Genomic DNA, 21353 nt, shown 5'->3' on the forward strand with positions numbered 1-21353 from the left:
CTCGGGCAGGCATGGAGCGGCAGTGGTAGGGGCTGGACTTTGTGGCGGCCGCCCCTACTAGCAATGCCAGCCTCTTCCCAGTGGGGGGCTATGGTGGGCCTTAGCTCGTCCTTGCCATGGGGTCCCGACCTCTGCTCTTCCTCTTCCCCCTGAGGCTGTAAGCTGGAGCTGGGCTGTGGTAAGAGCCAGTCAGTGAGCCCAGGCTACTATGGGGAGCCCCAGACCCTCCACCTGCTCTGGGATGTTTTGGATTTACCCCAGCCCCCCACCTGGAGGGTCCAGGGCTCCCTGGGCAGCTCTTACCATGGTGGGGCCCAAGGGAGAAGAGAAGGAGCAGGGGGCTGGGCCATAGTTCTGTGGCTGTTGGCCATCCCACTTCTACACAGGACCCTTGCGTGCATGCAGCATCCAGCACTCAAGGGTTCACAATGCTGCACTGCAGTGGGATTCATGTAGAAGACTTCATTACAGCCATCTAAACGCTGCCCCCCATTAATTTATTGTGATTACCTTCATTAGACAGAGTTTGAAATGAGTGTTCATTAGTGATTGACACAGCTCGCCATCTTCAAACCAAGGAGACCCAGAGAGGGGACCAAGTGGGCTTGGCAATCTAGTCACTCTTTGAAATAACGCAGCTGCATTGCCCGGAAGAGAGGACAGCGGCAGGATGCCTCAGAGCCAGTGCACAGGGCCTTTGTGAAGCTGGCCTTGTGTCTCTGGTGGATCCCCAGGATCTATACAGGATCCCCGGGATCTTAAGGGATCCCGTGGGTTTGAGGGGAGAAGACTGTTGCCTGTAGAAGAAACAGAATCACACGGAAGTCATTATTCATCGTCACCAGAGGATGTACTTGCAGTGACAGTAGAGTGACGGCCAAAAATAAAAAAAGGCCAAGTAATTATTTGATGGGTTGAAGAAAATATTCGATCAACAATGGAAATTAAAAAACAAACCAGTGTTTCTCGAGCAATTGCAATTCTCAAAGCATTTGGTGATCTGGAAAAGACTGTGTTATCTTGAAGTGTTATGTCCTTCTATTAGCATTTCAAGATCTACTCTTAGTCCTGACCAACACCTAAAACTTAGGTCAACCTAGCTACATCACTCAGGAGTGTGAAAAATTCACCCCTGAGCGACATAGTTAAGCTGACGTAAGCCCCGATGTACATTAATGGAAGAATTCTTCCATTGACCTAGCTACCACTTCTCAAGGGGCTGGATTTACTACAGTGGTGGAAAAACCTCTTACATCACTATAGTAAGTGTTTATGCAACAGCTATAGCATTTGTAGTGACATGCCCTCAGGGCCTTTTCCCAAAGACTTTTGTCTCTAGAACAGGGATTTTTCAAGAGGAAGCTTTTTGCATTAGTTCAGTTTTTTAGGTGGGTTCTAAAAGCCCATCTGTCTAACCACTCTGAGGTTAAAGTGAAATGTTCACTGGAGTTGAATGGAGGGATTTTTGAGATGTAATTTCTTCCTCTGCAAAAATGTTCTGAAATGATTCAGATTAGTAGAGAAGCTGTCATTGCTACTTTCAGAAAAACACGCAGTGCCCTGAGGGGATGCATCTATCACAGGCAAATGTTAACTGCTATAAATAACAGGAATATAGGACTGGAAGGGACCTCCTGTCTCATTGAGTCCAGTCCCCTGCTATCACAGACAACCCTCTTATATAATCCCATTCATAAATTGATCAAGCTCCATTTTACATCTCATCACCCTAACATAACCCCACTGAAAGGATTTAAATAACAAAAGATAAAATACAATTAAACTGTAGAACTAACATGACTTTTGCAGCCATTACATTGTTCGCTCCCTGTCCCCGCCCTTTACCTGTCTAGTCCATTTCGATTGTAAGCTCTTCAAGGCAGGGCCGGTCACTGTTCTGTTTGTACAGTATCTACCACAAAATAAGCGCATTCAGTTGGCCCCTAAAACACACAATAAATAAATAAGGTGCACAAGTCTGTAGTGGATCCTACACTGCAAACTAAGAACAGTTTGGCTATTTTAAAAACAAAAAAATGCGGGGCTGGGAGGGGATTGACAGGAGCTATATGAAATGCAGAGATTTCACCCTGTAGGAGTTCACACAAAACATTTTCTTGTGGTTTCAGCCCATGTGGAATTGCCATTAAGCTTTGCATTCAAACACCCTTACAATGGAAGCTGCAGGTGATCGACACTTCTCAGCACGTGGCCCATGGTAATTAGTCACCAGGTAATTAAATGGCCACTAGTGTGATTCAAGCAAAGAGCAAGTAGGTGATATTTCTGCGCTGTGACTTGAAGTGCTATCAGAGAAAAAGCCCAGTTGCATTCATTTTACAATGCCCTGCGTTCGACTGCAGTGACATGATTCCAGGTAACAGGGGCACAATGGTGATCTAAAAATAGAATACGCCTTCCCCACGGATAAGACTTGTCTCTGGGCAGCTCAGCACGTAGTTAGTGTCCTGCCTTGATCTGCTGACTTCTTTTTTTTTTACCTCTTCAGTTTCAGCTCCTGCCAAGCATTATAGCGCCTTTGCTCCCAAATTTACAGTTGATTTCATGAGCTATAAAAGTCCTTGAGCGCTCTAGACCTTCACACAATGGTCCCAACCTTTTAAAAGTGTACAAGAAATTTATTATGGCACTAAAAAAAATCAGTAACAGCCACTTGGACCAGTATGATCTATGTATCCAAAACCATTAATAATGATTCTAGCTACCCAGTCCCAGGTACCTTTTAATCTCCTGGAAACCCAGGAAAAGTTTAACTGTTCTTGTGAATGCTTCCACACAGTTCGTTTAGGACCAAATCTGCCCTTGGCTTCAGAGGGGGTCTGCTCACAGCCTGAACAAGGGCAGTTCTGTGCCAAGAAGAGCTGAGTTTTGGGAGCTTGTAACCCCTTGTGTCAGTCCCAAACTAAGGAGGCTCAGTGATGCTTCCAATCCAAGGCTATTTCTTCAATCTGAGTTCATCTAGCTTTGTATTCTGCTTGTACAGTAATGAATCTGGCTTTATTTCAGAAGCTAGTCTAAGCATTTTGTTTGGTGTTTTGTCATCCTTTGACTAGCTTTCTTAGCGTTGCTAAATGAACTAAAAGGTGTTAAATCATACTAATGCACTCTGCTACTATTGTTATTTATAACTGGTATTGCTGAAGGGTCCAAAGGCCCCATTCAGGATCAGTGTTTCATTGTACTATGCGTGGTCCCTGCCCTGAAGAGCTTACAATCTAATTTATTTTCTTTTTTTTTTTTTTTAATTACATTTACACATTGGAGAAGGTTTCAGTCCAAAACTCTGGATCCAAATGTGATGAATATGGATTTACTCATACAGAAGCAATGGTCATCAGTGCCTATTGAACCGGAGCCTTCAGCACCAAAAGCCTAAAATCCTAAACTAAGGGAGTAACACTAGCAGCTATTAGTAAACAGCAAGCTGCTAGTCATACTGGAACCAACCAATAGAGGGAGATATAATCACATGGGCAAGGGCACTTTATTACACAGTTATGTAAGAACTTTGAGGGCTTTGGATTTTGAACCCAGATTCAGTCCCAAATTTCCCAGCAGTCCCTCTGTTGTTATAATGGGCTAAAACAAACCCCAAGATCAAAACTTCCCCGAACTGTTGGGAGTTGAAAATCTGGCTCAGAATTGTGGTGGTTCAGACCTAGCCTTATTAGCTAACTGTTTTGCTAATAATAAAAGTATTAAAACCACTGTCGGTGTTAAAGCTTTCAGGCTGATAGTCATGAGAATGATAGGCACTCATCGGGATCGAAGTACTTACCTAAATGTGTTAATCACTGACACATGTGTAATTTTCTGGGAATATTGCTGACTTCAGTGGCATTACTCACGAGAGTAAAGTCACTCAGAGTGCATACGTGTAGGCACCATCAGGTAGGAAAGGGCCTCTGGAGCTTTTTGCTAGTTGTAATGGAAACACAGCTTTACAAAATCAAGCCCATTCTGATCAAATAGACAGGATCCCTTTGCTGAAATGTCTGCTATTCATTTGTGTACCCATTCAGATTAAAGCAGGCTGGATGCTACATGCCGTATAACCCAGCAGAGTTTCAGTAAGAAAGCTTGACAGTAAGGAAGCTGACAGGGAGCAATTTTCCTAAGCAGATCAGTGAGTAATTGTGCACGATGGGGTTTTTGTTAGGGAAAGCTGACTTTTAAAATGTTGTGGCTGGAGACATATCTTCAGACTCAGACAGTGGGGGGGAAACTATCAACAGTACTGCATTTTGGGGAAGATATTTGGTTATTCATTTCTTTACTACATCTTCCCTGGAATGATTAACTGTTTGAAATCCTTCAGTTGCATTCTTTGGTTAGCCACAAAGAACTCTCACCATGCCACCCTGCTCCACAGTGTTTTCAAAGGTCAGATGCATTTTAAATCCCTTCTTTTCTTTTCTTCCATTAATTTTATAGAAGGGGATCCTAGAGATAGCAGCACATACTTGGGAATATGTTTCCCCCCTTGATTTGCAGAGGAAACTCCTGTTAGCCCCATCCACAGGCATTTTTAGAAAGAGTTGCACAATGCTCCTCTTTGCCGACATGTTCAATTCCAGTTCCCCAGCCGAGTGGCTAAGCTGCAAGCTGTAGAAGAGCACTGGGCTCTTGAGACTGGCCCCTGCACTCACGAATCAATGACACAGCACCCGTTGCCATTTGAATGGTACAGGATGAAGCCCGTATTGAGTTCCTGAACGTCTCCACATGAGCTTTGTTGGGCAACCGGATACCCCAGTGACATTGTAATAAATATATACAATGAGCATCGTAATGATGTATAGATGGTCCATCCCCTTGTTAACTGGGTGCTAAGTGGATAGTTCTTTACGCCATGCTGAATCGGTGGCTGTACCTACAGACAGCACAATCATCTGGTAAACCCAATACCTGAAGCATGAGGGTTAGACCCCCCTTCTTTCCAAAACCAGACCTCTGCCACTTGAGCTAAGGGAGAGGATCCCCTTACCTTTTATGATCTTGTTATGGGCTACTTATGAGAGGGACAATGGAGTCTCACATGCCTGAGCCAGATTGATATTCCATCCCTTAGAGGAAAGTGGCGACACATACACACTAGCCAGTATATTGTTATGCCCTGTAAAGAGAGAAATGGGTGTCCGTGTATGACTTTCATCAGCAGGCACATGACAGTGCTATAGAAACACTCAGGATAGCCAGATTATCAGAGAAAGGCCTCAATATCTAGCATACACCCCCACAGGGTTAATTTAGGGCTGCTCCTGCTCCCATTGAAGTCAATGGAGTTTTGCTATTAACTTAAATGGGACCAGATCCGAACTCTTTTAAGAGCCAGTTTTCTGTCCTTGAACACAGCTTAGGACAGAATTCATCTCAATTCAGTGAGACTGTTAGCACAACAAGCTAAGCAAGTGTTGCCAAAGAGTAAAAAAAATATTTTTTTTAAAGAGACAGACCTCTCAGGGTCTGTTGGGGGTAGGAAAAGTCCACTCAGGACATAGCTGCCCACTGAGTTCGGGGTTTGATCTCTTTTTCCAGTTGTCAGCAGTATCAGGAGGCAGGCTGCTATGAAGCATGAGGCCATCTCTGTTATTTCAAGAGTTTCAAAAGGTTTGGTTCCATTAGAAAACTTGGCACATATTGGACACACAGTTGTTGCCTCTCATACCTTTGAAGTCCTGCCGCCCAAGGAAGGAAAAGAATCCAAATGTGCATTGCGTCTCTGCATGGAGACACGTTCTTTGTACGGGGTTCTACTGCAGAGCCTTCAAGCCCAGGAGGATTTAAAGCTGTACATTATGTTTTTAGTGCAGGTTATAGGAGGAAAAACAACAAGTGACTGACTGGAAAGAAGCAGGTTGTTCTGACCAGCTATTTTCATCCAGGAAGAACACTAAGTTCCAATAAAAACCTTTTACTGTGAATATAATGCACTTGATATATGACTCATCTTTTACTTAGGTCAAATAAAATTCTGTCTGGAGTTGGTTAGAGTTGTTTTAGAGCTGAACAGCAGGTAGATGAACTTTTGATTAACGAATGAATGAAATTTATACTCTTTCTAACTCAGGACTATAAAACGAGGGGAAGTTTGACGATGAAGGGGGGTTCTAGACATCTAGTTTGGTGCTAGGCAGACCGTATTTTGAACAATTGCCTCAATGCAATGCTTGCTAATCTCACCTCAGCTGCCTGTACCCCCAGAGTGCTGCAAAGATCAGAGAAAGTCTGAGGAAATCAGTCTAAACTTCTAGTTCTACCAGCTCTTCAAACTCTTCTGCCCTCCTGAGTTATGATTTGCTAGTTGCTACTAGTCCGGTGTTCAACAGGAATGGCTATGTTTCCAACTGCTTCTTCCCAAATACAGTAGGGATTGTGTCGGTTCCTTGATTTTTACTTTGAGTGTGTGTAGCTTTTTACAGGGAGCATAGAAAAGTTAGGGTTTCAGTTGCACTGCAGCGCGCATTCTTAATTAGTATTTATTATTTGCATTACAGTAGCAATTGGATTCCCTGCAGTCAGGGCCCCATTGTTCTGAACACTGCAGAGACACATAATAAGAGATGATCCTTGCCCCCCAAGAGTTTACAGTCTAAATAGATGAGACAAATAAAGGAAGTAGTAGCATCCCCACTTTACATATGGCACAGAGAAGCGAAGTGACTTCCCCAAGTTCACAGAGGGAATCTGTGGCAGACTCAGCAATAAAACCCAAATTTCTGTGAATCCTCAGTTGTGCCTTGACCATGACACCATCTTCTTCTCTGATACTTCCTCCTTCCTCTGCTACTAAGATGTATTCTTGTGATTCAGGTGCAAATGAAAAATGCTAAAAACAAATAGCAGAATAACGCAGCATGAGACGACTCCTGTTTTGCTATTCTAAGGCCCCATTACTCTCTGTGTTTTTCTCCTAGCAAATCTGATTTGCCATGTCGTATTTAGAACAGAACTGCAAATAGAAAAAGCTCCTCCCCTATTTTTAAGTGTCTCATTATTTAATGGAATCAGTATAGATCAGCACAACAGAGTGTCAGAAAATTAGACTTTACTGCGCACTTTCTTCTGATGCAGATTAAAAAAAAATGCCAACAGATTGTGGAGCTTTTATAAAAGAAATTATATTATTAGAGAGAAAGAAAACAGAAGAATTTTGAAAAAGCAGAAACTTGGTGTATAATACAAATCTCCCAACATCAGCCCCTGTATAAATTGAAACTCAAGATTGGTTTAATATGAGATCCTGGAAGTCAACAGCGAAAGGTGTAAGTACATCGGCAGCCCATAATATGCAAAGACCATCAGGACACCCAAAGAAACATTAGACCATGTCATTGCAGAGTTCTCTCCCTGTCGTCTCATGGATTCGTTCTGCTCACCGTAGAAATCCTGTACATCATAAATGAACAATCAAAGCGACGTGACAGTAACAACCCCTACAGTAAGTGCTCCAAAAGTGCTGCAAGATCAAGACCAACACAGGGACTAGAGGAAAGACCCAGCCTTTGTGGCAAGGGAAGGATAAGTGACGTGTTAGGAGGCTTCAAGGCTTTCTCCAGACCTTTGTGTACTATGCTAGTGATGCTGCAGTGAAGAATTCCTTACGTTTCCCCTCTTTTTTCCCCCCCTCTCCTCCTCCTCCCACCAGGGCGGTTAAAATCACATGCTTTTTTTAAAATGTACACTGTGAGGAAACCTGCCCTGCAAACTGTCAGCGCGGTTGTGAATCTCTCTTTTGTAGGAGTCAAGTGACCAGATGGAAAGGTGTAAATCACGGAAGATTTACTTTTTGTCAAGTTACAAAGCAGCAAACAATGGGGCAGTTCCCATTCAAGTTAGCAGATGTGGTTTGGAGCAATTTTTAGTTTGAAGGAAGCAACAGTCTCTGTGCTCACCTCCGTGACCCCGCTCTGCCATGCAAAGGACTCGCATTCACTTTGTGTGTGTACTCTGTCATATCCCTGGTGAGCGGGAGCAGAAGCCCAGTTGCTTTGCATTTGCACCCTTTTCAGAAATGGTTTGACTCTAGAGTGCACAGCACAAGACAGATTTTGTTTTGTTTGCTAACGCTGACTTTGGAGAGTTCGTGGCTTTGGAGAGTCTGCAGTTCAGCTTCAAAACACTGGTCACTTGGGAGCAAAATACATGCCCTCCAGTCTCAGCTGGCCATCGGTGACCTCTTTGCTCTCTTCCTTCTGTCATAGTGAATGAGCTACGGTTAGTTAAATGTTCTGCTGCACTGCAGCGCTGCCAGCAGAGTCTTTGTAATGAGATTAGGTAACGGACAGCCCTTTCCATCAAAAACATGCTCTAGCTTTGAGGGGGTTATAGGTAGTTTGGTTTATTCGGACAATAATATGGAATTTTCAAACCCCTCCAGACTAAAGGGTTCCAAACTGGTTCATAAACTCTGACCCTGATCTCACAAGATTCTCACCACTTTCCGCTCTAAGGGTCCAGTCCTGAAGTCATTCGTGCAGGTCATTGGGAATCCTGAGGATTGATACCAAGGAATGAAGTGTAGAGTGGGTGTATAGAATGGCGGCTGTGTGCAGGCCCCCGGCAACATTACAGCATATCTATTTAGAACTGCAGAAGGAGCCGGCAAGAAAGGCAGAATGTTGTAGGCTTAAATAAGTCATTAAAATATAATAATTGCCCAATTCTCTAATGATCATTTCTACGTTAGGAATAGTTCCTGTCTCTATCTGTTTTGAGAGTCTAGTTAAAGACAAACATTCTCAGTCTCGATCTTATTTGTAGCGTGTTCAAATCGGACTTTTCCATCTGTAACAGCAAGGATTCTGTGGATGTTAAGTCTCAGTTATTGCACTTACGTCTTTCGTCCCTTCCTATTGGGAGGAGCTTTTGGCCTCATTTTCAGAGCCAATGAACACGCAAAACTCCAATTGAAATCAATGGGAGCTGAGGAAGCTCCTGAAAATCAGGCCACTCTGCCAATTATCAGCTCTTCTGGTTGTCAGTTCGTTTTTGAAGGCCCCTTGAGTGCAACATTAAAAGGCTCTGGATGCATTTCTGGGGATTATGGAATAGCTTAAATCTGAAGCTTTAGCTCTTTTCAGATGCACTGTTTTTTGCATGAAAGCATATTTTTCAAATGAACCTTATTTAAGTTTCTGCTGACCAGTATCCATTCTCAGTATTGAACCTTTCCTTTGTTCCAGAGGTGACACAGGCCTAGAAATAAACTTATCTATTCTTCAGCAGGCATCTCCCTTTTTCCAAGAATAAGGTATCAACTCCTTAGAATCATGGGCCTAATCTTAGAATTCATACTAATGGGGGTTTTCGTGGAGCAGCTACCAGGATCTAGGGTGGATTTGGTACAGAACTACCTTTGTATGAAAATCCCAGAGACTTTAATAGGGATGAATCCTATAGAGTCCTATAGAAATTACTCTCAAAACCTATAGAATTTTAGTAAAGAATTATTTCCTTCCTATAGATGATTTGAAAAAATAATAATACTATAACATTCTATAACATAAAACTCTATTATTCTAAAGGATAGTTCAGAAGGTTTAGAGAAGGGTTACCATTGTCTGTTAAATTCTATAGGACTTTTCCATAAGGATTGGAGTCTTCCATACTTCATATTGGAGTTCCATATTTCCATGGAGGAAGGAGTGACTTCAGTCAAATCACGTATGCGTGCTTGAATTTCTCTTTCTGACAATAAGTGTGATGTTACTTTGGTCAAAGTGATGAGATCTATAGATGAAAAGTGCTATCCTTTAGTCATTATACTACAAATGTTTTCAATGCTATCTACGTTTTTTTTTTTTTTTTTAATGGAAACATTTCTGTTCATAAAAAGGTTTTGTAAAAGTATTTCAAACATTTAAATTGGTCTGGTAGTAACGGGCAAATGTCTGTTTTAAAAATCAAAACATGAGGTCCTGAATCTGCAAAACGATGCATATGGTATGACTCCTGCATCTGTGTGCTTCTCTTTGTAGGATGGAGCCTAAAAATGGGGCAAAGGGTCTTGAGTGTTGCCCTCCATGGCAACTCAGACGTGCTCAGGCAGTATTTAGTTTGTTCCCCTTATCTACACATAGCTTGGAAGCTCATGTCCTCCTTTCATTTTACAGTGGGCCAGGGCAGTCATCTTTCATCCTGACAGGGAATTTCCCAGGAGCAGACAGATGAATGTAAAATATAAACTTGAATGATTAGATGCAGCGATATCAGGACTGATCCAACGCTCACTGAAGTCATCTGAAGACTTTCCACTGACTTTGGTAGGAGTTGGATCGGGTCTATGAAGAATAATATAGTGGTCCTGTCTGGTAGAAGATTCCTTTGAACATTTTAATCTCTGACATCTGGGCACAGCGGCATGCCATCATGTAGGGTTGAGGTGTGGGATTTGAGTTAGGTTTTCAGGTTGGCAGAGACTGGGATCAATGTAAATACAGCATCCTCACTAGTGACCTCCATGATTGATTCAGGAGCAGTGTTGATGGGATCTGAAGGAAGCTGTGTCCTGCCCTCAAGGGCCAAGAGAAGAGTTGACTTAATGTGGAGTTGAGGGTGGAAAAGGATACAAAATAGAAAGTTCAGAGGGGCCTAGAAGACTGCCGGTCGCTTAAAAATCTTAGAGCCTGGTTCTGCAACCCTTACTCAGCTTGAGTGGCATTTAGTCACATGAATAGTCTTGGCTATAATGCAGCTACTTGCATGAAGAGGTGCTCCTCAAGCACAGCAGAACCCATCATCATAAATAAAGTTTATATTAATTTGTTTCAGAATTGTCTGCCATTATTTTATGGATGATCTAGTTTATGCAGAGAGCAGAGGGAATAAGAGCTTCATGAGGCTATAGTGAAAACCTGGAGAGACATTTATTGGAGAACTTCCCTTAAATGCCGCCAGCACCTTGCCAGGACCCTGACAACACAGCGCATCGGGTTTGGAGCAAGCTAGAAAGGAGGAATCCGTCCGAGTTGTGCCTTGTTAAGAAAACCTGCCTGTCAGGAAACCTGATTTCAAGTTCTTCAACACTGCACGAGTGGTTTCTTCACTCGATGAGGCCATCACCCACAATGGCACAGAATATATATGTTCTTGCATCACTAAAAACAGACTGGGTGGGAAGCAGTAATAGGAGAAAACCACTCTCTGTGACATATGGTCTCCTGTCAGAAACACACGCTCCTTTTTCTCTCTCCTATTAAAAATGTGAGTGACAGTGGGGGAAACCGGTGTCAGGAATAGTATGCAGGTGAGGACTCTACAGGCTATTTCACACAGTGCTGCTGATGCTTCTCTCTCCTGTCGTGCAACATTCCTGCCATTATAGCCTGGGCTTTATTCTGTGAATTGTCCTGAAGTGAAACAGATTGTCTGGGTGGCTTTGAGCTGTCATCAAATGATATTCGGAACATCAAAGAGTTTATCAGATACTGAGCACTGAAACCAGAGTTAGGTTAGGGTCATGTAATTAGTGTCTTTGTCTAAAGTTCAATAGAGAAAGAAGATAATATAGAAAATAATGAGGTAGTATCATTTAGCTGTTGGAGCAGTGAACTGGGACTCAGAACTTTCCAGGTGTATCACCAGCTCTGCTGCTGACTCACTGTGATCTTGGCTAAATCACATAGGTGAAGTTTTTCTAGTGCCTGTAATTTGAGTGGCCTCATGCCTAGGTGTTTTAAACACCTAAAACCAGATTAGAGGTGCTGAGCACACAAAACTCTAACTCATGCCAGTGGCGTCTAAAATTTGGTCTCCAAAATCACAAGCTACATTTGGTTATTTGCATCTCCCTACCTCAGTTTACCAACCTATGGAATAGGTATAGTAGTACTGTCCTGCTTTGCAAGGGTGCTGTAAATCATTTGAAGGACATGGCATAAAAGCAAAGCATTATTATTATTATGTATTACCACCTTGCATTGATCTTGGTAATGAATTCTCTGGATATCTGTCAAACTCATTTCATTTATGATCTAAACAGGATTCAGATCTAGCTTTTTGAATGCAAAAGACTTAATGCATTCAGCAGCCTATCACCAACTAAGCTTCTAATACGTGCTTACCGAATTCTAGTTCTGGCACATCCTACTTTCTTAGTGATGAGAGCCAGACAGTCTGGAAGGCAATTGACAAGAACTAGAGTTTGAAATGTATCGCCTGTGGGGTTTTGTTTTTTATTAATGTATCTTCACTAGCAGGAAGCCTTCCCAGGTCCAGTAGGTTAATGGACACAGGCAGGACACCCACAGCTATCATAATGAGACATTTCTGTTCTTTACAGTCTTAGTTTTAGGACTTTATAGCTTACAGACTGCTTAATTAAAGCTAAGCCAGACAGACTTTGTGATGTGCACCAGGAACTGGACCAGTACCTTGCGAACTGGTGGCGCTCCAGATTAAAAGCTTCTCTCTCTCTTTTTCCTCCTTGTCCTTCAGAGCCCTGCCAGTGTGGGCCATATTTAAAACCTCTTTCCACTACAGACCATGGGGAGAGTGAACAAACTTGCCCTAGACTATATGTCTCATTAATTTCCATGTCTTTTACAAGTCATTCTTTCCACTGCTGGGTTACACACAGCTGAAATGGAGCAGATCAGTTTTTGATTCCAACCGGCTTTCAAAACCTAAGAGTCTTGGCTTCCGTTTGACACAAAATTTGCCTTGCAACGTATCTGGGCCGAAGGTATCTTCATGTAAATTTCTCAGGAATCTGCAACAGAGGTCAAATCCCCAAGATGGTTCTCCCCAGCTGGTAGTGGAGTCAGTAGTCTCTTCCGTGCTTGCTGAGTCCAGGTCAGGTAGTGAGAATCTGTGTGGTGACACTCGGCAACACATCCTGTCACTCACACAGACCTCACTGCAGTATAAGAGTGTTAGACTGCAAGCTAGGGAGAAGTAAGGGATCTTGTCTGTGTCCAGGCCCGTCAATAAAGGATCTCCTTTATATTCATTACGACCAAGTTCTGTTTCTTTATTAGCCGGGAGGTCACGTTCCCTCACAAATTGCAAAGTCCTAGGGTACCCAGGCAAAGTTCTCAAAGTGGTCACAGGTCATGCATGATCTGAGGGTGATTCGATGTTTCCTTTCCAGGCTGCAGTTTGCACTGCCAGCTCGCTAAAATGTGGTTTATTGCAGGGTGAAACCATTCAAGTCATTCGGCATCAAAGTGGCCTTTGTTATAAAGGAGCACAAAAAATAAAGCAAAGAGAAAGGAAGCGTCTGAGAAATTTTGCTTAGCCCTGGCTTTTCTTCTCTCCCTTTTTTTTCTTTTTGGTCTAAAGCAAAGTTAGAAAAATAACTAGGGAAAACGAGCTGTAATGCTAATTTTAACAAGGAAGGAAACAGCTGAAATAGCATCAGAAAGCTCCTTAAAATGCAAAACTTCTCGCTGATCCGCTACACCGAATGGGGACAATCATTTGCATAAAGGTGATGGCTAAGCAGGCGCTCTCTTCATCATCTCTCACCTTTTTAGAAGCAAAAGATAAAAGGAAGTTTCAAAGGGAAATGTTTTCATGGTGAAAATGTAAACACTGGGGAGGGAGTGGGGGCAGAGAATATCAGCTGTTCACACGGACAAAGTCTCCAGCATCTCGACTTCGGTCATAGGCTTAATGAAGCATTGTGGACCAGAATCACAGATGACAGATGCTAGTCAGATTGCTTAAAGCACGTCTGGAAGGCGCTCAGGGTCCATGGTGAGTGTGGTCCAAGAAACAGAATCGGCTAGAACTTCCCTAGCGGTATGCCTATACTGGGATTAGAGGAGTGACTGCAGCACGCTTAAACGTACCCGACCCAGCCTAGCTGGGATGGCACAGAGTTCAGCACGGCCTAGCCACTTGGGAACATAGCCAGGGTCTGGGGTGGGATCGTATGGTCCGTGCTGAAGTCCGTGCTGCCCTGGCTTTATTGCTTGAGCTGCCTAGGTCAAAGCTAGCCTTTCCAGAGTACAAACCTCTGCTTGCAGCTGAGCCTGACGCTAGCAAGCTCCCTAGTGAACAACCCAGGACCTGGAATCGCACTTGACTCACACCTGATTGGCCAGACCTCCCGATTGGCTGGAGGAACCAACAGGCAGGCTCTGAAGTCCAGCAGCAGCCTTAGACCAACAGCTGCTCAAAGCCTTGGCCGTGGCTGCCGTAAGTTCCTGTTTGTTCCCAGCCCTGCCTTGCTTCCTGCAACCTGGGCCTGATCCTCAGCTCCAGTTGCTAACCCCTGGCACTGGCATGTTCTGGTCTCTGACAAAATCTGCCTGAACCTCAGGGGTATGTACTCAGGGCAGCTAGCACAGGCCACTGCTGCCGCCCGTGCTCCTGCAGACACACGGCTATTTTTAGCACATGAGAGCTAGCACGAGTGTGTCTGCATGAGCTGGGAATCACACCCCTCGCTCCCAGTGCCGACATAGCCATGTCTATTTTTTTAACCTCCTGTCTGTCCAGAACAATGACCGGCACACTAGTTTGAACCCATCCAAAAAATAAGATGACTGGGATCTGATTTCCATCTAATCTGATCTGATGCTTTCTTAGGTGAGTCAGTAACACTTTGCAGTCCCCTAGTTCTTCCAGTCATGACGCCACAGTCGGTGTGATTAGCAGTTTTGAGGTTAGGTGCTGGTTAAACAGGAAGAATCGAGGCTATTCATATATAAGTCCTGGCAGGAATCAGTGTATTTGGATTTAGATCTGGATTCGCTCACTGAAGCTGGGAAAATCTTTTTATTTCATTTTTTTAAAACCATTGTTAGGTGAGAGAAGGAAGGAGGAAGCCAATCTCACTCCGCTTACCCTTCCATACTAAGCTTACCTTGGATTTTGTGATTACCAAAGCTGCAGACTGTGCACAATTTTAATGGGGCATTTTCAGAGAGCCGGTGTCTTATTCTTATGCATGAGCAGAGGGCATATGTATCGTGAATTGGGTGCTGAGATATCACCCGGTTCTCCCATTCATCTGCTCTGAGGATCTAGCCTTGAAAACATCACTACCACCCTGTGCGTCCTGTGCAATCAGGGCTTGTCTTTCTTCCCCATGCTACCTCTGTGTTGGCAATATAGGAGCCGAAGAAAGAGCACATGTAAGGGACATTAAGGATGCTTATATCTGGTGAAAAGGCCAATTTTTTTCTCAATGCAAGTCTAAAAGGCCTGCCCCTCTGGTTGATGCAGACCCAGTAATAAATATGAACCTACATCAGTGTTTAATAGCAGCGTGGTAGCTACTGTAGCTGCTTGCTTAAGATGCTAGATACATTTGGTTAGCCATTTGTTCCTAGCGTGCCCATGCGGGTCTGTAACAACACTGCAAGGAAAGCTGGAGGTTGGACAGCAGCCCAGAAGCATTTACAGATTGAGGTTGTGCTGCTATTGTTGTTGTGTTTTTCCCTGACAGACGCATTTGTTCTGTTACCGACAGTGTTTGGCTTCTGATGCCATTAAATCATAGCACTAGGTCCAGTACACCTGGGTCAGCCTGAAGGTGAACATTTTATCACAGCCCTTTGAGCCGCATACTAATGCACCTCACCGTGGGGCAAATCACAGAGGTCCGTTGCTGCTGCAGGGAGAAAAGGGTGGGCACAGCAGAGCATCGTCTGGAACTGTTCAGGAAAATGGCTCCTGACACCACGGAAACCAGGATTCCTCCCCAGGAAGCACTAACTTCCCACTTTGCTCCACGAAACACAGTTTCATAGAAGACATTTGGCGCCCGTGGAACTGGAATCCAGGTGATGTGCAGCTCTCTACCTGAGTTAACCCCGCTCACTCAGGGCTTATTTACACGGAGGGGTAATGTGCTCTGTGTGTGTGATTTCTAAAGCGCACTAATGGGTTGCACACTAATGGGTCCACGTTGACCCTGCTGGTGCACACTTAAGGTCCCCTCATATGCTTTAATGTGGAACTGCTTCAAACAACACAATGGTTCAGTGCCCCAGCAGGGTCAACATGGGTCCATTAATGCACAATACATTAGTGCACTTTAGAAATTGCACCCCCGTAAAGTGCATCACCCCATCGTGTAGATAAGCCAGAAGGCTCACAACGCCCCATGAGGTACCTAAATATTGCTGTCCCCATTCTGAGGGTGGCGGAAACTGAGACGCATTTAAAATGACTTGCCCAAGACCACACACACTGTCAGAGATTAGAACCCAGGTGAGAGCCATGATTAGAAACAAGGACTTCCTTGCTCCTGGTTTTATGTTCACAGCAATAGACCGTATGCAATGATATATTTACTATATATATATGGACTATATATTTACTATATTATTCAGTCGCTATGTGTCTGTGTGTGCTGCACAGAGCTACAAGCAGGGTAGGTGCTTGGAAAACAAAGATGACAAAGCTGGAACTGAAGATGTGTAGAAGCATGTCTATAATTGTATTTGTTTTCTTTAATAACCCTCCTTTTTCGGATAGGCTGCGATTCCTGATGTCATAACTTTATGCGGAGGGGATAAAGCGTCATCGTAACAGCACCATGAAATGCAAGCATGACCCATCTGGAACAAAACTCTGTATAGCCTGCATGTGACTAAGATATAAATAGCACATATGTCATTGCAGCACATGTGAGATAAATGAGGTCAGATATCGGCTCATGTACAAACTAATAGGAAAATGTAGTCCCTTTTGTAAATTACAGCCCACACTCATATGTAACGTATATTAAAAGAGGACACACTATCCATCTATATGAAATAAGGGAACATTTCCCACCTTAAGTCCGTTAAACACAACTTGGATAACAGGAGGAAAAAAGGCTAAACAAACAGATGGGTCCTGTATTGTACTGAGTAGTATTGCATCCAGGGAATGGAACTGAGTTACACCACAGCCATCTTTAGCGATTGCATCGTTTCAAAAAACTGTGCTCAGATTATGGTCCCTGTGGTCTCCCCTTGAAATATTTTTCCTGAATATTATACCAGAAAGCATAAGCAATGCCTAAACTACCAGAGGATACAGATTGGACATGTGCTGTATAACTGGGAACAGTTTAGCATATCTAGCCGTTATGTTTATCCATGGTCATAGAAGGTACCCATCCATTTGATTAGGTTGGGAACATGAGCTATTCCATGTGATAAGCATCATTTGAATAAAATGGTATGGGGAACGACAAAAATCAAAGGGAGCAGATGATGGTATAAATAGATGTTCAGGTGGGAGGGCCATTACCGCTGCTAATGACATTCATTACAGAAGATGAAATAGGTTTCTGGAGGGGAGCGAGAAAGCATGTGAATTGAAGATATCTGTTGGGTTTACTTGTAATTTCTGCAGACATGCCAGCTCATTTAGTAATGCAACAGCTCCCATTGCTAGCCACTTAATGTATGATTAATTTGCCACAAGATTTCCCCAGACGTTTATGACACCTTTAGGAATAGATTTGACAATGACTTTATCACACCGAGCCACTTCATACTATCTGCATCCCTCTTAATGATTTATATATTCTGGAGGGATTCTATTCCATCCCACTAGTACTCAGTAAGGTAATAAATGAGAAAACTCAATGGTCTGTAAATTACAACATTGATTAAAGAAGTGATTACTGGTATAACTCTTACATGACTATGCTAATGCTTGCTTATATTTCAGGACAGTATTTACATGTTAATGATAAATCTACTGCAGTGTTTAGAATTACTTTATGGCTTTAATCAAAATGTAAACATTTATAAACAGATAATGTTTATTGCAGAGGAAATGAATATGTTTTTGTTTCCTTTCTCCCTATGAAATCCACTCTATAGCAGGCTTCATCCTCGGACTGGTATGTGACAATAAACAGTGTCACACCAGACTGAAAGTGAAAATTCTAGTCTGGGAAGAGCTTTAATTTGCTGTTTACATCCAACTAACCCTGTTTGGACTTGTTAGGTTTCTCTTGGCCATTCTGTGAAGGAGCCTCTCTCATTATAAATTCCATAGAGATGTGATCAGCTAGTGGCTCATTGAATAACAAATAGAAAAGCAGCCAGCAACTTCAGGAATAGTATCCAGTCTGTAAGCATCTCCAGCATAATTATACTTCCTGAGCCGGTGAAGGATTTTTGTTCCATTGTAAAATGCCATCATTAACATGCGCAAAGAGAAGGGAGCCTTTTTTGTCTGTTTTTGTTTTTCAGATGCCGGGTTTCCACTTTGAGCCTGCTTTGTCAAAGCAATTACCTTCTTTTCTCCCTCTCTCTTCCCCCCCACTCTCCTCTCTTTTAGGTTTCTGACAGATGTGACTATGTGTTTGTCAATGGCAAGGAAATGAAAGGCAAGGTGGATGCGCTAGTGAATTTCACATACCAATATCTGAACGCCCCTCTGCAAATCACAGTCTGGGTTCCACGCCTGCCTCTTCAGATTGATATTTCGGACACGGAGCTCAGCCAAATAAAAGGCTGGAGAGTCCCCATTGTCTCCAATAAGAGGTGGGTTTGGTCACTTAATATATATCAGGCATTTTCTTGAAGTGAATAGAACTGATTTTAGCGCCAGGAAGAACAGCTCACAGTACAGAGTTTGCATCTGGATCCCAATTTTTCCTCTCAAGGAGCCAGTGATTTTCAGTAGGATATGTGCTTCTAAATCATTTGGTCACCTGCATGGTCTAGCTGCAGAGTTTGGATTTGAATCCAACCAATAGCTTAGGGGAGTCTGGAAGGGGGTTTTGGTTCTGGCCCATCCCCACATTCTGGTATTTCAGTGGAGATCTTCAAAGAGAAGACACCAATATCACACGCTTACCACAGTCACGGCATTCATGTGTAATGCCATGAATCAGCAACAAAACTTAATGGCATATACAGCATCAAATATGACCTTGTGTGGTTACGTATGCACTCTCTCACATATTGTGATCAAGTCTGCTCAGTTTACAGGTCAACGGTGATCACTTTTCTGCTCTTAATTGATTTTATTCCAGGAAGTGTTTTCTTTGCTTAGCACTTCGCTGTTAGTTTTCACTGCAGGGAAAGGGACAATGGAGGAGTTTCTTCCTCAAACCTTTTCTTACACTTCCTCTTTCATTTTCTGTTTTTCCCAAGACCCACAAGAGACAGCGATGATGAGGATGAAGATGAGCGGAAGGGAAGAGGCTGTGCTCTCCAGTACCAGCACGCCATGGTGCGAGTCCTTACTCAGTTTGTTGCTGAGGACTCTCGCCCCTGGGGCCAGCTGAACTACTTGCTGGGTTCTGACTGGCAGTTTGACATTACGGACCTGGTGATGGACTTTATGAAATTGGAGGAGCCTCACATTGCCAGGCTGCAAGAAGGAAGGGTTTTGATTGGACAGGAAGTGGGAATGACAACGATCCAGGTACGTAAACTGAACTGTTCCGTTCTTCCATTCCTACATTAACACCCAAATGATCCCGGAAGATCCCGTACAGTGTTCTGCTAACATGACACTACTTTGAAGTGCAGTAAGCTGCTGTTACAAGGCTGTGGCCGCCTAGAATTTCACACACACATGTTCCACCCCCATTCAGTTAAAACAGAGCAAGCAAAAGCTCCCGACATTGTAGTGAGACAGATCAAAACCTGTATTTCAGCCATCCTTACTGGATGTACCCTTCCTGCACCTGGGAGGATCTTAGTAAACATCCCACCTTCCCTCACAGGGGAGACTCCCGCTACAATTCAACTAGTTGAACTGCTGCATGGAGACTCTGAAGGCCTGGTTTTCAGAGATACGGCGCACCCATAACGCTAATTAATGTCAACTGAAGTGGAGGGTTTTTGGTGCCTCTGAAAGCTACTCTCAGGGCCAGATTCTTAGCCGATGTAAACTAAAGACCATAGTGCTACGCTGATTTCCACTGGCTGAGGATTTCGCTCTCAGTGTCCTGGTTGGAGTCTCAGTAGAGTTTAGTGCACGGACAGCACAGACTGTGGGGTGGTGGAGGCTGTGTGTGTTGATTAGCTGTCCTCTGCTCTCTAAATTTTCAGCGATGTATAAGAAGTAGCCACAAGACTGCCATTTGCACTAAGGGGAACAATTCCCCACTGGAGAATGGGGTCTAGGCGCCATTAGAAACTTCAGGGCTAGAGAAATGGATATTTCCAAATGGGAAAATGAAAGACAAATCCTGGAAATTGCTGAGTGCCTCCAACTCCCTTTGAAGCCATTTGGAGTTGAGGATGTTCAGCCCCTTGCAGGATCAAGACCAAAATTAATAGGGAAAGGATGTATTATTTCCAGGCTGGCCAGAAAGTAATGGAAATAATGGGAGTAAAATAAGATAGCTTCCAAAAACGTATTTGATACAGTGGCTTTAAGCTGTAACCTCTCCATCTGATGGGTTCTCCTTGCCCCCTGGATGAAACCAGCCTGTCCTCTCCCTGTACTCCTGCGCCCAGTTTCTTTGCCAGAAGCAAGGCTTTAGAGCGGGAGGAAATGAAGTGATGAGAAGGATCACTGTAATTGTTTAACCCTTTCCGGACCCTGTCCCCTTTCTGTTTCTCCAAAGGTTTTTTCTCCTCTGTCGGACTCCATCCTGGCCGAGAAGACGGTAACCGTGCTAGATGACAAAGTGACCATAACAGACCTCGGGGTGCAAATGGTGGCTGGGCTGTCGCTCTTCTTTCAGCCAAGCCCGGCAAATCACCGAGCTATTGTGGCTACCACCATTGCTCAGGAGCTGCTTCATACCCCTAAACAGGTAGTGTGCACTCCAGTTCTCCTTGCTGCTCGTCGACTGGGTGGGGCAGTGGGTCATCCCTGCAGAGCTCTGCTAAAGTTGCCTCCCCCTGAGCAAGATTTAGGGGAAAATGACAGAGACTTTAAGTTACAGGCTTAACACATTTCTATAGCCATGCCTTTCCAGCAGAGGGCACCCTGGAGTTGGCTCTTCTTTTCTTCCCTCCTGCCAACTTCGCTTTACCCTTTGGAAAAGTTCCAAATCCAAACGTTCGGCCTTCCACGTTGTCTGTCTTTTAAAAGGCGCCCTTTGAACAACGTGACCTTTGCAGCTATCCTAAACCTTTATTACACTGTTTCTCAGGCCATCCGTGGTTTCGAACACTGCTCTCTGTTTGCCATGAGCACTGCCCTTGATCTCCATGTCAGAGAGCGGGAGAGCCCTGCGCTTCCCAGTGATTTAAGGTTTGGGAGAGCTATAAAAGTAGTGGTGGGAAAAAGCCGAGCTCATTCATTTTCCTGTTGGAGCAACAGCAGACAACCTGGCGCCCCACGCCTTTTATTCTGCAGGCTGACTCAGAGGGGTTAGATGCTCAGCTCATTAGGGGACACCAGTGTGTCGATCCGGCTTAATTCAAAGCCAGCCCGTTTTCACATCAGCCAAGGGAAGAGTC

The 21353-nt window shown here is 43.8% G+C and overlaps 1 protein-coding gene across 2 annotated transcripts in view; it reads left to right on the forward strand.

Annotated features, from left to right (window-relative positions):
* The window catches only part of TMEM132C (transmembrane protein 132C), a 272979-nt gene that overhangs the window by 239622 nt on the left and 12004 nt on the right, over positions 1-21353 (forward strand). For both annotated transcript variants that reach the window (XM_067539743.1, XM_067539742.1), the window contains exons 6-8: positions 18262-18467; positions 19083-19356; positions 20510-20701. In XM_067539743.1, the coding sequence (XP_067395844.1) occupies positions 18262-18467; positions 19083-19356; positions 20510-20701 (672 nt within the window). The remainder of the gene's footprint in view (positions 1-18261; positions 18468-19082; positions 19357-20509; positions 20702-21353) is intronic.

This window comes from Emydura macquarii, unplaced genomic scaffold, assembly GCF_026122565.2.
Source record: "Emydura macquarii macquarii isolate MOO-44397 ecotype Brisbane River unplaced genomic scaffold, CSIRO-AGI_Emac_v2 contig_554, whole genome shotgun sequence".
In the NCBI taxonomy this organism is placed as follows: domain Eukaryota; kingdom Metazoa; phylum Chordata; order Testudines; family Chelidae; genus Emydura; species Emydura macquarii.